Source organism: Microtus oregoni, unplaced genomic scaffold (genome assembly GCF_018167655.1).
Source record: "Microtus oregoni isolate MIOR12 unplaced genomic scaffold, Mior012 000000F_ref0000247, whole genome shotgun sequence".
Classification (NCBI taxonomy): Eukaryota; Metazoa; Chordata; class Mammalia; order Rodentia; family Cricetidae; genus Microtus; species Microtus oregoni.
This window is the reverse complement of record NW_024543059.1, coordinates 30,266,720-30,285,291: the sequence shown is the minus strand read 5'-3', so window position 1 is coordinate 30,285,291 and position 18,572 is coordinate 30,266,720. Positions and strand designations below refer to the sequence as shown.

Genomic DNA, 18,572 nt, shown 5'->3' with positions numbered 1-18,572 from the left:
CGGTTGTCTGTAATTTCGGTTCCAAGGGACCCAATGCCCTCTTCTGATCTTACATGGATGAACTAGGCACACAGGTGGTCCCAACACATACATACAGGCAAATATACATATAAAAAATACATACACAGGTTTCCTAACTAAGTCTACGAACTTGGAGAACTCACACGATACTATATAATAAAAGAGAGAGAGAACTTTTCCATAGTTTGCACACAAAGCACGTGTGCCTGAGACTAGGAGCCTGCAAGGCCAAGGCTTTCACGGAGCGCAGTTGACAGGGCCAGATTCTTACCCATTGTCAGACCCTAGTAACTGTGGGCTGCAAAATCTTCTCAGTGAGTATTCAGAAGAAAGATACTTTTAAATTTATTTTTGCTTTTTGATATTTCAAAGCAGGGTTTCTCTGTGTAGCACTGGCTATTCTGGAACTCGCTTTGTAGACCAGGCTGGCCTCGATCTCACAGAGATCTGTCTGCCTCGCGCGCTGGGGTTAAAGGTGTGCGCCACCACCACCTGGCAGAAAAATACTTTCTGTGTGTATCTTTCAAAAGGATAGTGTATCACTATGCTGATGGATGCAGGTATCAGGAAAGTCCCACATGCTCTCAGGCACTGTTGTCCTCAGTCAAGGGCACTGTTAGGACAGGCTTAAGGAACCTTGCTTGAGGTAGTATGATCCTGGGGGTGGGGTTTTGATTATGCGAAGTCTCTCACAATCCCCCCTGTGCTCTGTCTCAAGCTTCAAGACGTGAGTCCTCAGCTTGTTGTTCCAGCTGCCAGGCCTGCCAGCTGGCACGCTCTCCTACTCTGATGGTGATGAACTCGACCCTCTGCAACTAGAAGACCTGATAAAACCTTTTTCCTTGAAGTCGCCTTGGTCATGGTGTCTTACCACAGCAAGAGAAGAGTAAGCAATGCGCCTGGCATACACGATACTCAACTTGCCCGTGTCTACGGATATCTACACACCTTCAGCTGCCTCTGTTTTTGTGCCTGTGTACACCTGTGTGAATACAGGGAGCCTCTGCAGGCCCCAGAGGGCACACATTTGTCCTAGGAAGAACATCCTATCAGGACGCTGCTCAGAAGAGGCACCCTTCCCCTAGGGTGCACGGCTGTTCACATTGTAGAGATAGATCCCATGTGTAGGACTGTCCCATACCACCAACCTCCACCTGTTTGCAATGAAGCCGGGGCAGGAGAGGGCAAAGGAGAGATAAATCTTAGCTCCAGTCACTGAAGGAGGACAAACATCAACAGGAGATACATCGTTTGTTAAAAAGGTTTCTTCCAGTGTCTACCTATAGCCTGATTTGCTTTCCCAAAGAATAAGCGGCTGGTCAGATTTCGACCAGGCAGGCCCTAACTGAGCTTGTCTAGTATGAAGATTGGCCATAAAACATGGGATGGACCAGAGAGTAGAATGCTTACTGCCATACCTGATCTACAGGACATGTTGGTGGGGAGAGAACATAGTCCTGTAAACTGTTCTCTGACCACCAGGAGCATGTCATGGAACACATGTACTTAAATACACTCCACAAATAAATACATGAATGCATAAAAACAGCAAAAAATTAAAATGTTCAAAATAATGTCATTAATGAAATATTAAATATGACACATAATACATGCATTTCTTTTTTTTTTCCTTCTCAAGACAGGTTTTCTCTGTGTAACAGTCCTGACTGTTTTGGAACTGGCTTGAGATGATTCTGGCCTTCAACTCAGAGATCCGCCTGCCTCTGCCTCTTGAGTGTTGGGATTAAAGGTGTGAGCCACCACTGCTCAGTTTATTCTATAATTCTAGTATGCAGTATGCATACATAATACAGTGTATTATATCTATGACCACACTGGCATTGCTATCTCTATGCTTCGTTTTATGAACTTACTTTCCCCTTCATTGTAGGTCACATTTTTTTCTGATATTGGGCATAGCTAATTCCGGAATGGATGCTCGACACTGTGGTATCTTCTTACTGGACAGTGGAGAAACTTGGGAGCAGCCACCTTCACCAGTCTTAGAAGTCAAATGGGCCAATCGTGGGACTCACTATCTTAAGGGCACACCCTGTTGCTGGTGGTCTTCTGGCAAAGAGACTACATTGGTCCTAAGGAAATTCCATCCTGCCGACCAACGTGGACATTAAATACTGTTCCTATCCACCGCTCTACCACCAAATTGGCTACTTTGTTCTCGTTAACGCAACAGAAATCGAGCGGGAAGGAAGGCATTTAACTGACCCACACTCTCACAGCCCACAGCATTTCAGACAGAAACACGAGAAGCAGAATTGCCCATCACATGCTGACATGGGGAGACGTAGAAGCGGTGGTGCAGTTCCTGCAGCCATTTCCAATGCACGTGAGACTGTGTCTACGCTCACAACTAAGCATGGAGGTGGAGCCTTGGCTCTCCTGCCTCAGGCTCCAGTCTCTCACCAGTCAATCTATTTCCAGATGCAAAGCCATGACTATCTGCCCACGTGCTGGTCCAAGGCTGTGAACGGAAGAAACAGGGAGGGCCCGAGAGTCCAGAACACAAGGGAAGGAGGAGGGAGAGAGTATACGGGGACATCTAAGGAAGTCATTGCCGAAGATCGGCTATTGTAGATGCATCTGTAGACAGGGCTGTGCAGGAAAGACTGTGAGGCTAAACATGCTTACCGGTTGGTGGAGCCATTATAGCAGTAGTTGGGCAAGAAGTCGTAGTTCAGCTCCCAGAAGACATGGAGGGTAATCCTTCCATAAGGCGCAGACACGTTGTGGTTGGCTTCCCGGAACATGGCGTCAAAGCTGTCCAGTGTGAGGTACTTGCTCATCAGCTTGTGTGTCATGCGATTGATTTCTAAGAGGCCATCCAGCTCCTACGGAAGCACAGGAACGGGAGGTGAGCACAGAGAGGGGCCACCCGGGGAGGAGGCCATTTGCCTGCAGTCTGAGATCGCCACCTGGACGTCTCACCTATGAAAGGTTGCACTGAGGTGGCTACCAACACGTGAGCCGAAACCAGAAATGGCTCCTCAACTTGACACCCGCCCCCCACTTCTACAGTCGCACACACTGTGCCCTGGTCTTTTCTGCTCTGTGGTCACCTGTACATATTCACCAGAGTCCTCAAGCCACCACCGACCTTCGGCAAAGGCAATCTGGACAAATCACTACCTAACACTCCTAATTCTCAATGGACCATCTAAGCCCGAGGCCCTGTCTCTGCCACAGGCACACAGTCCAGCTGGCACTGGCCACTTTGGGTCAGTTTTCCCAACTGATACGCTTATATAGACACTTCTTGATTTATAGTAGACATACACCCTGATAAAGCAATTGTAAGCAGACATATCAGTAGGTGGTGAGAGAATTTACAATACTTAACCTTTTGAATATTATTATTACTTAGGCCATTGTATCTTCAATATGCCAAAATGTTTACATTAGCGCCTAACTGGACAAAACCATCTAATACAATGCTTGATAATAAAATATATTCAAACACTTTCTTTTAATCTATCCAGGAGTTTAGATTTCAGTCCTGGTCCCCGATAGGTCTAATTTATTCAAGGTCATGATTATTCCCTTCTAAGATCATATAAATTACGAATACTAAGATATGATACTTGACACAGTCGAAGGCCAATGAGTTCTCATCTTTTGTTGTCTACACAAGAACGGACCTACTATTAGCTCAACTTTATCGACAGAGAGGAAAACAAATTAGTTCTAGTACTTACGACCACTGATGTCAAATCTTCACTTTCAAACCGCCCGATTGCCAATTCTAGAGATTTATACATGGCCGCTGAGACACGCTGCGTAATCAGACGATTGAGATCAATGGATCTTCCGAGCAGCTGGAGGAAGAGAGAGGGTGAGAGAGATCACGGTAAAGAATAAACACAGCCTGGCGGGATGGGTCAGTAGGGAGAGGCACCAATGGCCACACCTGGCATCTTGTTCAATCCCTGGAATCTAAATAATAGAAAGAAGGAAAAGGCTCATGCAGATTGTCCTCTGACCTCCACACAATGCCCTTCCCAAATACAAAGAGATATTTCTTTTTAAAAAGTAAACACAAAGGTCTTAGAAACAACAACAACAACAACAAAAACCCCAAATAAACATCAGCCATAAAACACCCAAGACAAAAATACAAAAAATTGTGTGTGTGTGCTCTCGAGGCAAATGGCTCCCTGTGAGTACAAGGTCAGTCTGGTCTATAGAGTAAGTTCCAGGGCAGACAGGGCTGTTACACAAAGAAACACAGACACACATGTGCACACACACACACCACACATAGACACAGCACAAGCCTATCTTTTTGTCTTTTTGTTTTCTCAAGTCAGGGTTCTTCAGTGCAGCCTTGGCTGTCCTGGAGTTCACTCTGTAGATCAGACTGGCCTCAAACTCAGAGAGATCCGCCTGCCTCTGCCTCCTGATGTGGCTCTCAGCTGTGACTTCATTGCCATGCCTACCACTGTGTTCCCCACTGTGATGGTTATCAGCTCTAACCCTCTGAAACTGTAAGCCCTAAATAAATGTTCTCTTCTCTATGTCGCCTTGGCTTCTTATCATAGCAATAGCAAAGCAATTAAGACATAATCTCAACAACAACAAAAAGACTAGCCTGGGAAACACAGTGGGGAGGGGAGAGGAAAAACAAAGCAAAACACCTTAATACTTTATTAGACCATTCATATGCCATGCTGCTTATAAAAGTCTAGCTGGGCCCGGCGGTGGTGGCGCACGCCTTTAATCCCAGCACGCGGGAGGCAGAGGCAGGCGGATCTCTTGAGTTCGAGGCCAGCCTGGTCTATAAGAGCTAGTTCCAGGACAGGAACCAAAAAGCTACGGAGAAACCCTGTCTCGAAAATCCAAAAAAAAAAAAAAAAAAAAAAAAAAGTCTAGCTGGCTCTAAAAAGCTGACTGCTTTCAAAACACACTTCAGTAGGATCAATGGCTCACCTGCACGTGTCTCTGCTTCAACAGCGTCTCGTAGCGGTTGGATGGCGGCAGGTGGATCGTGGCGCCCTGGTTTTTGCATTCTGATCGTAACCGTTTGTCGAGAAGCAAACTGGTGCAGGGGAGAGTATATTTGTCACACACTGGATTTATTCAACAAGACTATCGGATCAAATCAGGATTCTGCACGAGGACCGCACACTTACCTTCCTGCCATAACCTTGTAATATGCAAATATCTGGTCTGCCAGTTTGTAAACAAATTGGTCAAAACATAGATTCACCTGGCAAAAAAGCAAACAGTGTTAGAGTTCAACTCCTGCCACCAAGATCATATAACAACTCAAAAACAAACGCTTCTGCTTTCCTTCACTTATTTTGTGTTGTTTTCAGCAACAGTTGATTCATTACGTAGCTCATTCTAACTCTGATCCTCAAGGCTCAGGTTCCTGGATCCTGGGACTATAGGCATCACGTACACCATAGCTAGCTCCAAACCCTTGCTTCAATACAAGTTGAGGCTCTTATTAGAAAAGAAAAAGTATTGATGATCTTGTTGTCTAACATGGCACATAGAGTGTGTTGGGGTGACCACCATGCCGGCATCAAAAATTAGATTAGAACACCATTGAGGAAAAGCAGACATGGTAGCACCTTTCTGTCATAGCGCCAAAGAAGCTGAAGGAAGAGGATCAGAAGTTCAAGGTTGGGGGGATATGTTCAAAGCACACGATACACTTGAGAAAATTATCCTTGTGGAACTACCTCAACATGCAGTGTATACGCCAAAAAAACTGCTTACAAAAGAAGAAGGAGGAGAAGGAGGAGGAGGAGGAGGAGATTAAGAAATCAGGCAAGTGGTGGTGCACATCTGTAAACCCCGCACACAGAGCAGGGGCAGGCAGATCTCTGAGTTTTACGCCAGCCTGATTTACAGAGTTCAAGGAAGAATAAAAGTTCACTGCTAGCCGAAGCTACATAGGGATCTCCAGAGCAGTGTTATGGAAGTTATGGAAGTTATGGAAGACCCTATCTCCAAACGACAAACAACCCAACAAGAAGAAGCTTACAGGGAGAGAGCATAACACTCGTCCTCTCAAATTCAAAGGAACAGGAAAAAGTCCCCAAGCCATCTGCTCTCGGGGAGGTAATGCACACCATGGCTAAGTCATTGCACTTATGAATGTATTCGACACAGGCTGCCAAAGAAACACCCTGGGGCTGGAGAGATGGCTCAGAGGTTAAGAGCACTGCCTGCTCTTTCAAAGGTCCTGAGTTCAATTCCCAGCAACCACATGGTAGCTCACAACCATCTGTAATGAGGTCTGGTGCCCTCTTCTGGCCTGCAGGCATACACACAGAAAGAATATTGTATACATAATAAATAAATAAATATTAAAAAAAAAAACCACCCTGGATCCTAAGGCCTCACTTAAACACGGGCATCGCATCATTCTTCAGAACCATGAAGAGATCATGTGTGCTCTGAGAGGCAGGGAGGCGCAGGACCTGCAGACAGCACCAGGAGCGTGAGTCTGTGTCCATGCATCCTGCATTGCCTGGGCATCAGGACATCATCCCTGAAGAAACACTAAGATGTTGTTTGGGAGGAGGTGGAGCTGCCCGGATACAGGAAGTGATCTCTTGAGGTTAAGTCCTCTTACATCTTAAGCGAAAGAAAGAGACACAGCCACTCAGTTCCATGTGTGTACTAACCTAACAATTTCACCTGTGAGCACGCGCCCTTAAGAAATAACCCAATACAGTCAGGATTACTCATGTAATCCCAATACTGAGAAAACTGAGGCAGGAAGATTGTCATGAGTCTGTGGATAGCCTGGGCTATGGAGAGGAGTGTGTGTGTGTGTGTTGGGGGGCGGGGGGCACACAAGCATGCACCAGTCCAGTGTGAATAAAATAGTGTGCATACCAGGAAGTTCAGCGAAGTACTATTTTATTGCCTCTAAATTTTAAAAACCTAATGAAATTTAAAAGAAAGTGGGGGGTGGATCAATTGAACGGAGCATCCCGCCAAGCGACAGATACGGATGCAGAAATGGCTTATTGCGTAGTGGAAAAGCATACCCTTCCGGTGTACAATCAGAGAAAGTGAAGTCAGAGAAGCTCATATCGAAAAGCGCATTTCACCGCTTAACACTCTCTACATTTAGAGAGACTTTAGCTTTTAAATCCCCAAGATAAAGAGTAAAATTTAAGAGGTACCTAAAAAAAGCCACTAAGGCTTGCGGGTCCCTTACCTCCGCCTCGATTTCGTCATAGAGAAACTGCTTGTTGAACCTGGTGAGCGCGTAGTGGGCGCTGTCGTTGTACAGATCCAGGGAGTAGAGGACGTACCTGCAGAGGACGGACACCAGTCACTCCCCAGCCAGCGACGTGTGACCCTTGCAGCTGCCTAACGGGGGAAATTTAACTGCCATACAAAGAAACTGATTTCTCGCTTTTCACGGCAAATGGTATTCCTGTACAAAGTTGAACCTTAAGGGGTTACTGCACATCACTGGGTCAGAGAAAGCGAGGCACCTTTTCCTCTATGAAGGATACATAAAGACTACGCAGATGAAGGGCCTCCATGACTTCACCGTCCTCATGGAATGGTCTAAGTGTCTATTGGTGTCAGTGTTCGGTGTTTTTCTTTCCGTCTTAATCCTGAGTTAACACGTGCAGATGCAGGCGCACGGCGCGAAGGCTACTCACTCCATCATGGACGCCTCCTTGGTCTCGAGGATGTGGTCAGTCAGAATCCAGGGCATAGACATCTCAATGGGGAACTGGATCCTCCTGCCCATGGTCAGCTCCAGGAAGAACTCTCGGAACCACAGCTGGGAAAGGTCACAGCACTGCTGCAGGGTTTCTTGAGGGGTTCAAACGACACCAGGTTATCGTCCGCGGGCAGAAAATGACTCGTAGTCCAGAAGAAACGAGAGGGGTTTTACACAGGGATGTGGCTCCTCTATGCTTAGCTCCCAGCCATGCAGCATGGACGCAAGCAGGAAGGGGTCACCGGACACGTCATATGAGACACCAGACTAACATGAGTGTGGCTTCAGGACAGTGAGGACCCTACACCTTCAGGGCAGCCAGTGTCGTCCTGCCATCAGGGACCTCAGGCACCCTTCCTGGCAGGATTGGGGGACGGTGTCCTTTTGCAAAGGAGAAGTGAAAACAGGACCCCAGGTTTCATATCCCTCATCTGAAAACCGGAAATCCCAAATGCTCCAAAATCTCAGAATTCTTAGGTACGATGTGGTATCCCATACCGCTTCTCGTGCAATGGGAAGAAATCCAAACGTAGACACAGAGACTATGATAAGGTATGGCTGTGTCTAGTGAACGGGGTCACAGTCAGAGCTGGCTCGGATGCCGACCAATTAAAATGACTGTGACATCAGCATGCAACCTCGGGAACTGGAGGTAATGTGACCATGCAGTGTATGACTGTCCAAATCTTCAGACTGTGTGCGTAAGGTGCAAAAAAATAAACTATTTATACTCGGATCCTATACCCCAAATCTGTCATTACACAAGCATCTCTGGTCCCAACCATTTCAGATGAAGGATACTCAACCTGTATGTCCCTTTCTGTAGGACAAACACCAGTGTCTAGGATGGAAGATTAACATGCACATTCGGGAGAGGTTTAACCGATACAAAACTAGAAACAGATCTAAAACAATTGAGATTTGTTATGTTCTTGGAGCTCACAGTAACAGTATTATTCTTTACTCTACTGCCTGCAGCCCCGGGGCAAGGCACTGAGATCCCCTGCTCTAAGCAGAAGACCGTGAACTGTGTGATGAGGCCACAGGCAGACACAAAGGGTAGAAAGCACCCACCAGTGCCAGGTCAAAGTGGCGGGGTGTCACCAAAATGGTCACTTGTCTGTCTCCGAGCACTTCTGCTATCTGGGCAGTGGGGGCCAGAGGGGCCATTTCTTCTACTCGTCAATGCCTGGATCTCGATCCAGGGAAGAGATTACAGCTCCCTGTTTTCGTCACCCTGATTTTGTGTTCACTTGGCAAGGCCAACCAAAGCCCTGTGGTCCTTGTCCTGCTAACTTTAGGCCATGTCTTACAGAGGCCATGGCAGAGGCTGGGGATGGCAAGGGACCCAGGGGCTCTCTGGGATGTCTGGCCACCACCACAAAGGTGAGGACGTGGTACCATGTGGGTGCATGAAGAGATGGGCAGGAAGATGGTCAGGTAGGCAGAAGCGTCCCCGGGTGGTGTTAGCAGTGTTAGAGCATGCCAGGCCGGACTCTGGTCAGCACTGTCTCTTACCACTGAAATTTATCAAGTGTGTGTAGAAGAAGGACTCTCGATGGAACTTTTCTATGTCCAATATGGTGGGCCCCTCAAGGCTACTTCTCAAGGTTTTCTTGGCACCACTTTTGTCTGCAATGAGGGACTCTAGCATGGTTCTCACCATGTAAAGCTGTGTTATCCAAGGAGGTATTTGTAGGGGAAAAAATATAAACGGTACATTAGTCACAACAAACGGGAAAAATCTACACAAGAAGACCTGCTCCACTACACCTTGGCTGAATCCCATGCCCGCAATCAGCCTGCCAGAGAGAGGCTGTCCGGAGGGCCTGGGACTCCGCAGGGCCAAGACGCCGCCTTCCTGGGACGAACTCTGTGTAGAGGAGCAGCTCACCTCCGTGCCAAAAGCATCAACAAGAAAAAACGAAGGATGTCTTACCACCAAAGGTTAAGAGAGGTGGATAGGTGTACGACTGCCTCAGAAACGCGTTTACCACATGCAAGAGCCTTTCCATGCTCAGAGACTTGAGCTGCCTCTGCAGCTCGGCAGAGCTCAAGGACTCAGCCATAGTGCGCACCAGGAAGAGCTAGACACGGACAGACGGGGAAGGAGAAGCAGGAGAGAGCCGTTAGTTACACGAAGCACAGGTCTGGTGTGGTGGGGGAGGGGGAGGGGGAGGGGGACACAGGGACAGGCAAATGGATGGAAGAGCGGAGGGCGGTGTGTGCCTCACACGGTCCCCAAGAGTGGCCGAGAGCCTTGCTCCTGACCGGCAAGCGGTTACACACAGACCCAGCCGGTACCTTTCTACAGGAGTGATAGAGATACGAAGCCTCTAAGAGACGTGACAGGAGGGGACAGGTTCCAAAGCAGAGAGGAGCATCTAGAACCAAGTGAGTCAGTGAGAAGCCCCTTAAGGACGGCTTACATACACCGGAAGGAAAGGCAGCAAGGGCAGCTTTAGACCATGACATACGAGAGCGACATTTCAATTTTAGGAACACTCCATTTATAGATTTAACACGGAAATTACAGTCACACGTTTAAACATCGAGAGAGAAACACAGACGTGCGGGCATATGCCTGCAGTTCTGGGAGGCCGAAACATGAGAACGCTAACCCTGAGCGATACGGTGAGTACCAGGCTAACAAGGCCAGACCCTTTTCTGTAAAAATACTGAAGTGATGTGGGTGTGGCGGAGCACCCTATAACCCCAGCACTGAGGAGGTGGAGGTTAGGTATGATCAGAAGCTGGAGGCCAGCCTAGGTCGCGAGACCGTGTCTCCACAAAGCAAAAAGCAAACACGATATAAATATGGAAATGTAGGCATAAATTTCACAGACAGAAGTAGAAATAGCATCCTAGGACTTGTGCAGTTAAATGCAGAAACCAGATACCCCCAGGCATGTCTGAGTCAAGGTTTTAGATTCACTTGGGCAAGGTACAGAAGAAAAGCCTCAGGCAGAGCAGGATTTGCCTGCGCAGACAAATGCAGGCAAATCCACTATGTCAGTCCCGCCCCATCTGCACCGCCACCCCTGCCCCCAGCCCCGTTCTAGGACAAAGATAACGAGAACCTGTGTGCTGGAGGGTCCTACAGCACGCCGTGGCACCTTGATGTCAAAGCCACTCTTAGGGTCCTTCTCGCCCCGCAGAGCTGGGTCGTTGAAGGGTTCGTGCCCAGTCTCCCAGTCACACACAGTCTTCCTGATGGCCTGCAGAACACTAAACCGCCCATGAAGGCATCAGACGGGGATCTCTGCAATCACAGCATCACGTCACCCAACCACCAACACACAGAGGACGCCTCTGGCTGGCGTAACACGGTAAGAGTCTATTCATATGAAACTTATAACAACAACAAAAAAAGGGTTGCCTTCTTTAAAGTGATACTAGTCCCAAAAGATGTAGTTTACACCACTAAGCCCTTGGGGCTGTGAGGGAGGATGAGGGAGGCTGACCTCTGGATGACGTTCTTCTTCTTCTTGATGGCCTGTCTCAGCGGCTCTCTGAGGGTCACCTGGGAAAAGTCTTGCAGGGCAGCGTAGACAGTGTGCCTGATGGCGTGATTGAACACGCTCTCCATCCTGCCCATCAGCACCTGCAGGCCTTTGATCATGGCGATCACCTGTAAAGACACAGCTTTCAGTGGCTGAAGGGGGACAGGGGACAGTCCTTCACTGCCTGGGAAGTCTCCTTCTCACTCACACATCTTCCTTGGCTCCCGTCCTTGCCAGTGCCAGGCTACCCTGTCCCATCACCTTCTGCCCCACAGCAGAAGACTCCGTATGCTCTGTGCCTACCTGGAATTGACCTCACCTCATCCCACCACGAGTACCCTGAGGGCAGCAGTATCTGATTCAAGAACGCCCTTGTCCATCATGACCATCCCTGATGGGTTCAAATGCAGAAGTACACACTCAAAAGGCAAATATGAACGTGACCCAGAAAGGAAAAAGAAGTTACCAGAGTTTGTATACTAAATCCCACTTGTTGAATAATAATGGGACATGAACTTAATACATGTGGGAAGGGTCTAAAATTAAAAACAAAACAAAACAAAAAAAAAAACAAAGCCAACTGTTTAAATTTCTATGTAACAGTTCCATAGATGCTACATATTTCCATGAAGTCACATGAAGGGTTGCCATGTGTTTATGCTGGAGAACTATATGATGGATTTATATAATTGAAACGGAGGTGGGGGAGAAACTTTTACTTTAAAAAAGTGCATAGGGCAGGGCTGGAGAGATGGCTCAGCAGTTAAGAGCACTGGCTTCTTTTCCAGAGGACCTGGGCTCAATTCCCGGCAACCACATAGTGACAGCCAACCATCCATAACTCCAGTTCCAAGTCTAATGTCTTCTCATCCCCAGCTCCTCAGCTCCTGAGGTCTCCCTTTCCTCTCTAGCCCTGTGTCCCACGGATTACAAAGACCTTCTCTAGCCTTCCTTCCCCAACACATCCCAGTTGCCCAGCCTTCAACCCCAGCAGGCATTCTCTGTGAACACGCCAGCTGAATGGGCAAGAAAAATTGGTGAAACACAACCACCACAGGCTCCAAAACGCCAGGGGAAACAGAAGCCAAGGAACAAACCACCCAGTCAACAAATCCAGAAATCAACACCTAGACCACTCAATCAACAACAGCCAGGGTAACATGTCTCCAATAGAGCCACCCTACCACAGCAGGCATGTATATCCCAGCACACTGAAGCCCAAGAAATCGACCTTAAAACCAACAACGTGAAGGTGATAGAGGTCCTTAAAGAGGAAATGAACAGATCAGTTGGAAGAATAAACCCCCTAAAGGAAGTCGAGAAAACACAAACAGTGGAAGGAAACAAATAAAACTCTTCAAGACCTGAAAATGGAAATAGAAGCAATAGAGAAAACACAAATGGAGGGAAATCTGGAACTGAAAAATTACAGGAAGGCAAACAGGACCAACAGAGGCAAGAGCATAGTATGGAGAGCCGCTTGTTGGTTCCTGGCATAAGAGAGTAAAAGACATGGAAGAGAAATTCTCAGACATTGAAGACATGATAGAGGAAAGAGATACATTGGTCAAAGAAAATGTTAAACACTTTCAACAGAAATCATAGAAGAAAACTTTCCTAACCTAAAGAAGGACAGGCTTATAAGGATAGAGAAGCACAGAACACCAAGCAGATTGGAGCAGATAAGAAAGCGGCCCCCACACCACATAACAATCAAAACACTAAACATGCAGAACAAAGAAAGAATATTAACAGCTGCAAGAGAAAAAGATCAAGTAACATATAAAGGCAGACCTATCAGAATTATACCCGATTCTCAATCAAGACATTTTAAATAGTTATTTGGAAACATCAAAAGTATACCAGCTACAAGAGCCAATATCTAGAAATAAAACAGAAAATAATCTAGAATTTCCAGAGATATATGATAGAGAGAGAGGGTGAGTGAGTGAGAGAGAGAGAAAGAGAGAGAGAGACATGTACTATTAGAAGTTCATCAATTCTCCCTAAAATGACCTTGACATTTATATATATCCTGATGGGACATTCCAACATATTTCCCTGTGAGACATAAAAGGCTCACTGTAAGATGTATATGGTGGGCTGTCTTCGTGGGCAAAAGGGCTTTCCGTGCAGACCTGCTGACCTGAGTCCAACCCCAGAACACTGCAAAAATCAGAGCCTCGACACATATGTTGTGGTGCATTCATGCAGACATGTGTGCGTTCGCGCGCGCGCACACACACACACCCCAACCATAAAACTGAATTAAGAAATTTTATTCATTAGAAGAACCAGGAGAAAAAAAAGAACTTTAAAAAATAAGGAAGGAAGGAAGGAAGGAAGGAAGGAAGGAAGGAAGAAGGGAGGGAGTGAGGGAGGGAAGGAAGGGAGGGAGGGAGGGAAGGAAAGAGGGAGGTAGGGAGGGAGGGAAGGAAGGGAGGGAGGGAAGGAAAGAGGGAGGTAGGGAGGGAAGAAAGGAAGGAAAGAAGGAAGGAACGAAGAAGAGAAGGAAGGAAGGAAAGAGGGAGGAAGGCAGTTAGTTCAAGACTGTTGAGGACCATATAAGTGAGATAAAGAATTAGTAGCCATTATGAGTAGAAAACAACTGGAGTCTGCTTTATGCTCTTCTTGGGGGTAGAGACCAAATCCCAATTTATCTATCACCTGTCTTTCTACTTTCAAGAAACTATTGTCCACTGGCAAGCACTCACAGGGGGGCTGGCAACACCTACCCCTCACTGCCCCCCATCATCGCTAGGCACCAGCATGAGCAGTGCAGGGAACAGGAAGCAGGTGTCCTCACCTCCACCAGGGCAAACTTCTCCTCGGTGGTGTAGTTATAACGCGTGGCGCGCTCATACTCCTCAGCATTGTCCGGGCAGTCCTTGTTGGAGTACTTGTCGGTGGGGTGGACCAGCTTCCAGGAGTACTGTGGCAGTCAGAAAGAGGAAAGATATTCCACGCTGAAAACACTTGAGTTTGGACTGATGAGACCGTGGCTGAGGCCACCGAGAGGTGAGCCTTTAAACATACATACCGCTTTCTAAAAGTGTCCTTTACACACGCTCACACGTGTGCACGCACACATGCACGCGCACACTGCTTTCTAAGTGTCTCTTGCACACACACACACAAATGTACGCGCACACACACATTGCTTTCTAAAAGTGTCTCTTACATACACACACGCACATGCACACACATGCGTGCATACACAGACACACACTATTACCTCCAAAAAACAGCACTCAGTCATATAAGCCGGGCTTAAGAACTAACCCAGGCAAAAAGTTCAAGTTGTTGTATGCTGAGTAAAACTTCAGGCGATTTATTTGTATTTACAACAAAAGTATGCTTTTCAAATGACCATGCATGTGTCCAATTGCATGTTTATCTGACTAAAATAGACTTTTAAAAGGGAAAGACACATGCAAATTACAGTTATTTAAATCTTCATAGCTACCAGAAACATTTTACTAAACCTTAAAGATACTCATGGGTACAACTCCAAAGAGTCAAATGTTGGTCCAAACAGGAGACTGAGAGCTAGGGAGATGGTAAAGGCACTGGCTATCCAGCCTGATGATCCAAATTTGGTGACTGGCAAATAATCTTGCCATTGCAAGTTGTCCTATAAGGTGTGTGCCTTGGCACACCTCTTCCCCTGCCTCATATAAACAAACAGGCACAGAAAGAAAAGCAATGATCCTGTTGGCCAGCTTTCTGATTTATATCTCCAAAGATGAGGCCCTTCATGTGACACGGAGGAAAAGCACCCCTAACCAACCAGGAGTGGCTACACATGCAGCTGCTTGAACTTCCAAACACACGGAGAGCGCCGCCGTGCCTACCACTTCCATCACGTGCGCGCTCCACTGCGACAGAAGCTGCAGGCCCTGCAGAGCCAGGTCGAAGAGCTTCCGGTACTCAGCATCCGTCTTCTGGGCCTCCTGCCGGCCAGACCCGGTGACCACCTAGGGTACACAGGCAAAGGCATTCAGAGAACACCCGCCAAGCTTCCTTCCTTACTGCTGTGCAACACAGCTCTCTGGGTACGACATTCCCCTGGCCCCTCTCTCAGGGGACCTATGGATATTCATGAAGGCTGTGTAAAGAGGCCACTAGAGGCCCTGCTTGCCCCTTCAGGTGTGTGAGCAGTTAAAGGTTCGGTAGTACGTAACTATCTGCAAACCATCCATGTTCCTGCAAGTCGCCCCAGTTAAACTCACTAGTTCACGAACTAGACTCCGGTAGAACGGTTTCTTTGATTTGCCATTAACGCACTAATTGGGGTGAACAGACACTTGTTTCTTTCTCCTCGAAAAGCTCACGTAGCGTCCAAAAAACTTACTCTAGGAGTCTATTTCAAAGTCACATATGCAAAAACAAAAAAAAAAAAAGCAAAAATCCCACAAAGCGATCAGAGTCTTCTACATAGCTCAGACCGACTTGAACTCACTGCTGGTCTTTGCCTGCTTCTTCAGCGTTGAGGTAACAGGTCTGCACCATTTTCTGTTCTTGTTCTTGCTTTTGTTATTTGTTTTGATCGCACAGTGCTGGAGGTGGGCTTCACGTATACTGGACAAACACTAGTGCTGAGCTTTGAGCTCAGTCCCCTGAGCAGGCATTTGTACAAAAGACATGAACAGCTGCCTGATCAATACATGGAAAGATGTTCAACAACACTGGTCGGAGGACAGCCTAAATCCAAGCCCGCTGACACTAGGCTGAGCTCTGATCTATGTTGCCTCACAATGGTAGAGACTGGTTGTTCAGGCTGTGCCTCACCCTCATAAATCTCATTTTATAAGCAGCATTGGGCTCTACTTTTGAGCATTTGACACAGTAACAGGTTGATGCAGACATTTGGTAGGCATGGAAGTCTATAGAGCCCTGCCTTTACAAGGGACACACACATAAATCACTGATCCCTAAAAGTAAAAAAGGTGTCACCTTTATCGAAGTAAATGAAAACCATTTTAATATATAGGCAGATCAAAATCACAGAGGAAAAGCAGATGAGAACCTATCTGACCACACTAGACCGAGAAAAGAGCTTAACTCCCTCACCTAGATCCGATATGGAGGTGAATATAGATACCAAACTCCACCAGAGAAACAGTCTGCCTAGATGTCACCTGACTGCCAAGCATGTGTGTGCAGAGATGGACAGAAAGCCCAACTGTCCCAAGGGCTTCCGCTCAGCTTGGTCCCATAGATGACACAGTCGACTCATCCACCCATCCACTTATTTGGCTGTGGGAGCCCTCATGTGACTCAGTTTCCATCTGGAGTCATTCTGACTTAAAGAAGTCATCTGAGTTCAAGCTTGCCTACTCTGCTTTTTCCAGTAACCTTGAGGCCCATGGGTAATGTCTGTGTTAACCCATAGCAAGAGCATTTTTTTTGCCCAGATGAAAGAGTACATTATTCTATTAAGATCTGCGCTGGTAACCATCCGGAGAGATGGCTCAGCGATTCGCAGCCCCATCATGCTTCCTTCCCGAGGACCCAAGTTCGATTCCCGGCTTCTACACCGTGGCTCGCAGCCATCCGTCCTGAGCTCCTGCGCCCTCTTGTGGCGAATGGGAAAAAAGATTTTCTCTGGTGGCAGTCCTGGTTAGTGATTAGCAGCTGCTTGCTGCTAACTGAATTCTTGTGTGTGCCTAGACTTCAGCTTCCTCTCAAGGACAGCGCAGGAGGTGGTTTACTGCTCGTTGTTCTGCCTTTTGCCTGTAATTAGTATATATGCTGGCTGAGAAAAAAACTCTGGGCTGTTTAGTATTCACCTTTCAGTCCTCCCGGTCTAGCCTGTGTTTTCTCTCTCTCAGGTTCTTTTAATCTGCCATTTTCTATAACCTCGCGCCCCCTCCCAGGAATCCCCTGCTGATTCCTGCCAGGGCGCTCCAACATTTGGCCACCCAGAACTGCAACCTGGACCTTCCTGCCCTCTGCTGCTACATCCTCCTTGGTTCTGAACACTGCTTCTAAAGCTCAACCCAACCCTGAGGCTCACTCAGACCTGTGACCCAGCAGTGTAACTGGAGAAGTTCCTCCAGCTACCTCCCTCAGGGTTCATGCTGTGTGACTCACTTAGGTGAAATGATTCAACGACGCGCAGCCACAGAGACAAGCATTAGACTGTCAGCGAAAGGGGAGACCTACCGATGGGCGTGAGGTTTCTTTGGGATAATAAGAACGGTACGAAGGGACTTCATGATAGCTGCACAGCTCATCAGATATAACCATCTTCCAGTTATGGAATCTCAACCACTGAACTGTACTATAAGTTGAGTTATAGCACCATAAACCTCTCCCTAACTCAACTCCAGGCCTACACTTCCCAAACAGCACGTACTGAGGGACTAGGAGTTAAATGGATCACTGGGAGGCTGATAAAGGTACCCAGACAGAGAGCAAAGGTGGCACTCAGCCTGCTTTGCCCTTGCCTTCCTAACTCGAGATAAAGGCCTGGCAGTTGGGCCCCCTACAGGTGGACCAGGCCGACAAGTTCAAGGCTAGACCAGAACACATATTTTACCCAAAGTTGTGAGTGTATCATCTTCCTTTCCTTTGATGAAACTGACCAGCCTTAAACAGGAGAAGATTCCTTCTCCCCATTCCAACACACCAAGAACCCTCAAAATCTGCACCTCTTGAAGTAAAACCAACTTCAGAGTCCTCCTCTGCTTTGTAGGGAGTCTTCCCCCATGCCTTGTGGGTTTGTGTGTGTGTGTCGCCATCTTTAAAAAAAAAGTGTTTTCCATTGGCTGATTATGTCTGAGACATCCCTGATGCTAACCACTGTGCTTGATTTTCCCCTGCATTTAATTCTTTAACTGGCAGAGAAAATGAGGCCAATCCAGACGGGTAGAGGATTTTCCCCTGCACTGACCTTGAGGCCCCAGTTAGCTTCAGCCTGGGAACTGACTTCCCTTCTAAAGGCGACAAGGCCTGCAGATCAGAAACCCTCTCTGGTCTCCCTCTCCATCTGTTTCCATTGCTTCATCCTAGCCTGAGTTGTTCTTTGGGAAACCCTAACATGGTTCACTTTTCCCTCCCTCTTCTGCCCCTTCCCTTTCTCCCCTCCCTCCCTCTCCCCCATCCGGCTTTTCACTGGAGCTGACATGCAACGCTTATATATGTGTTATGCAAGTGTCTACCAGTCCCAGCCCTTCCAGTGCTTTCCTGATAAAAAGCTTTATTCCATACAGCCTAGCCGATACAGACAAGGCTAACCCACACTGTCTCATCAAGTATGAGGGTTTTGCTTTGTTTTTGAGTATTTCGGTTTAGGTTTAAGAGATCTTCCCCTATTTAGGTTT

The 18,572-nt window shown here is 47.3% G+C and overlaps 1 protein-coding gene across 1 annotated transcript in view; it reads right to left on the bottom strand.

Moving 5' to 3' along the window:
* Positions 1-18,572, bottom strand: part of Cyfip1 (cytoplasmic FMR1 interacting protein 1) — a 75,942-nt gene that overhangs the window by 14,369 nt on the left and 43,001 nt on the right. Inside the window, 12 exon segments of the mRNA XM_041657998.1 lie at positions 2,671-2,870; positions 3,735-3,854; positions 4,966-5,074; positions 5,169-5,245; positions 7,220-7,316; positions 7,677-7,833; positions 9,260-9,662; positions 9,664-9,828; positions 10,822-10,969; positions 11,206-11,372; positions 14,051-14,176; positions 15,099-15,221. Coding sequence (XP_041513932.1) covers positions 2,671-2,870; positions 3,735-3,854; positions 4,966-5,074; positions 5,169-5,245; positions 7,220-7,316; positions 7,677-7,833; positions 9,260-9,662; positions 9,664-9,828; positions 10,822-10,969; positions 11,206-11,372; positions 14,051-14,176; positions 15,099-15,221 — 1,892 coding nt within the window.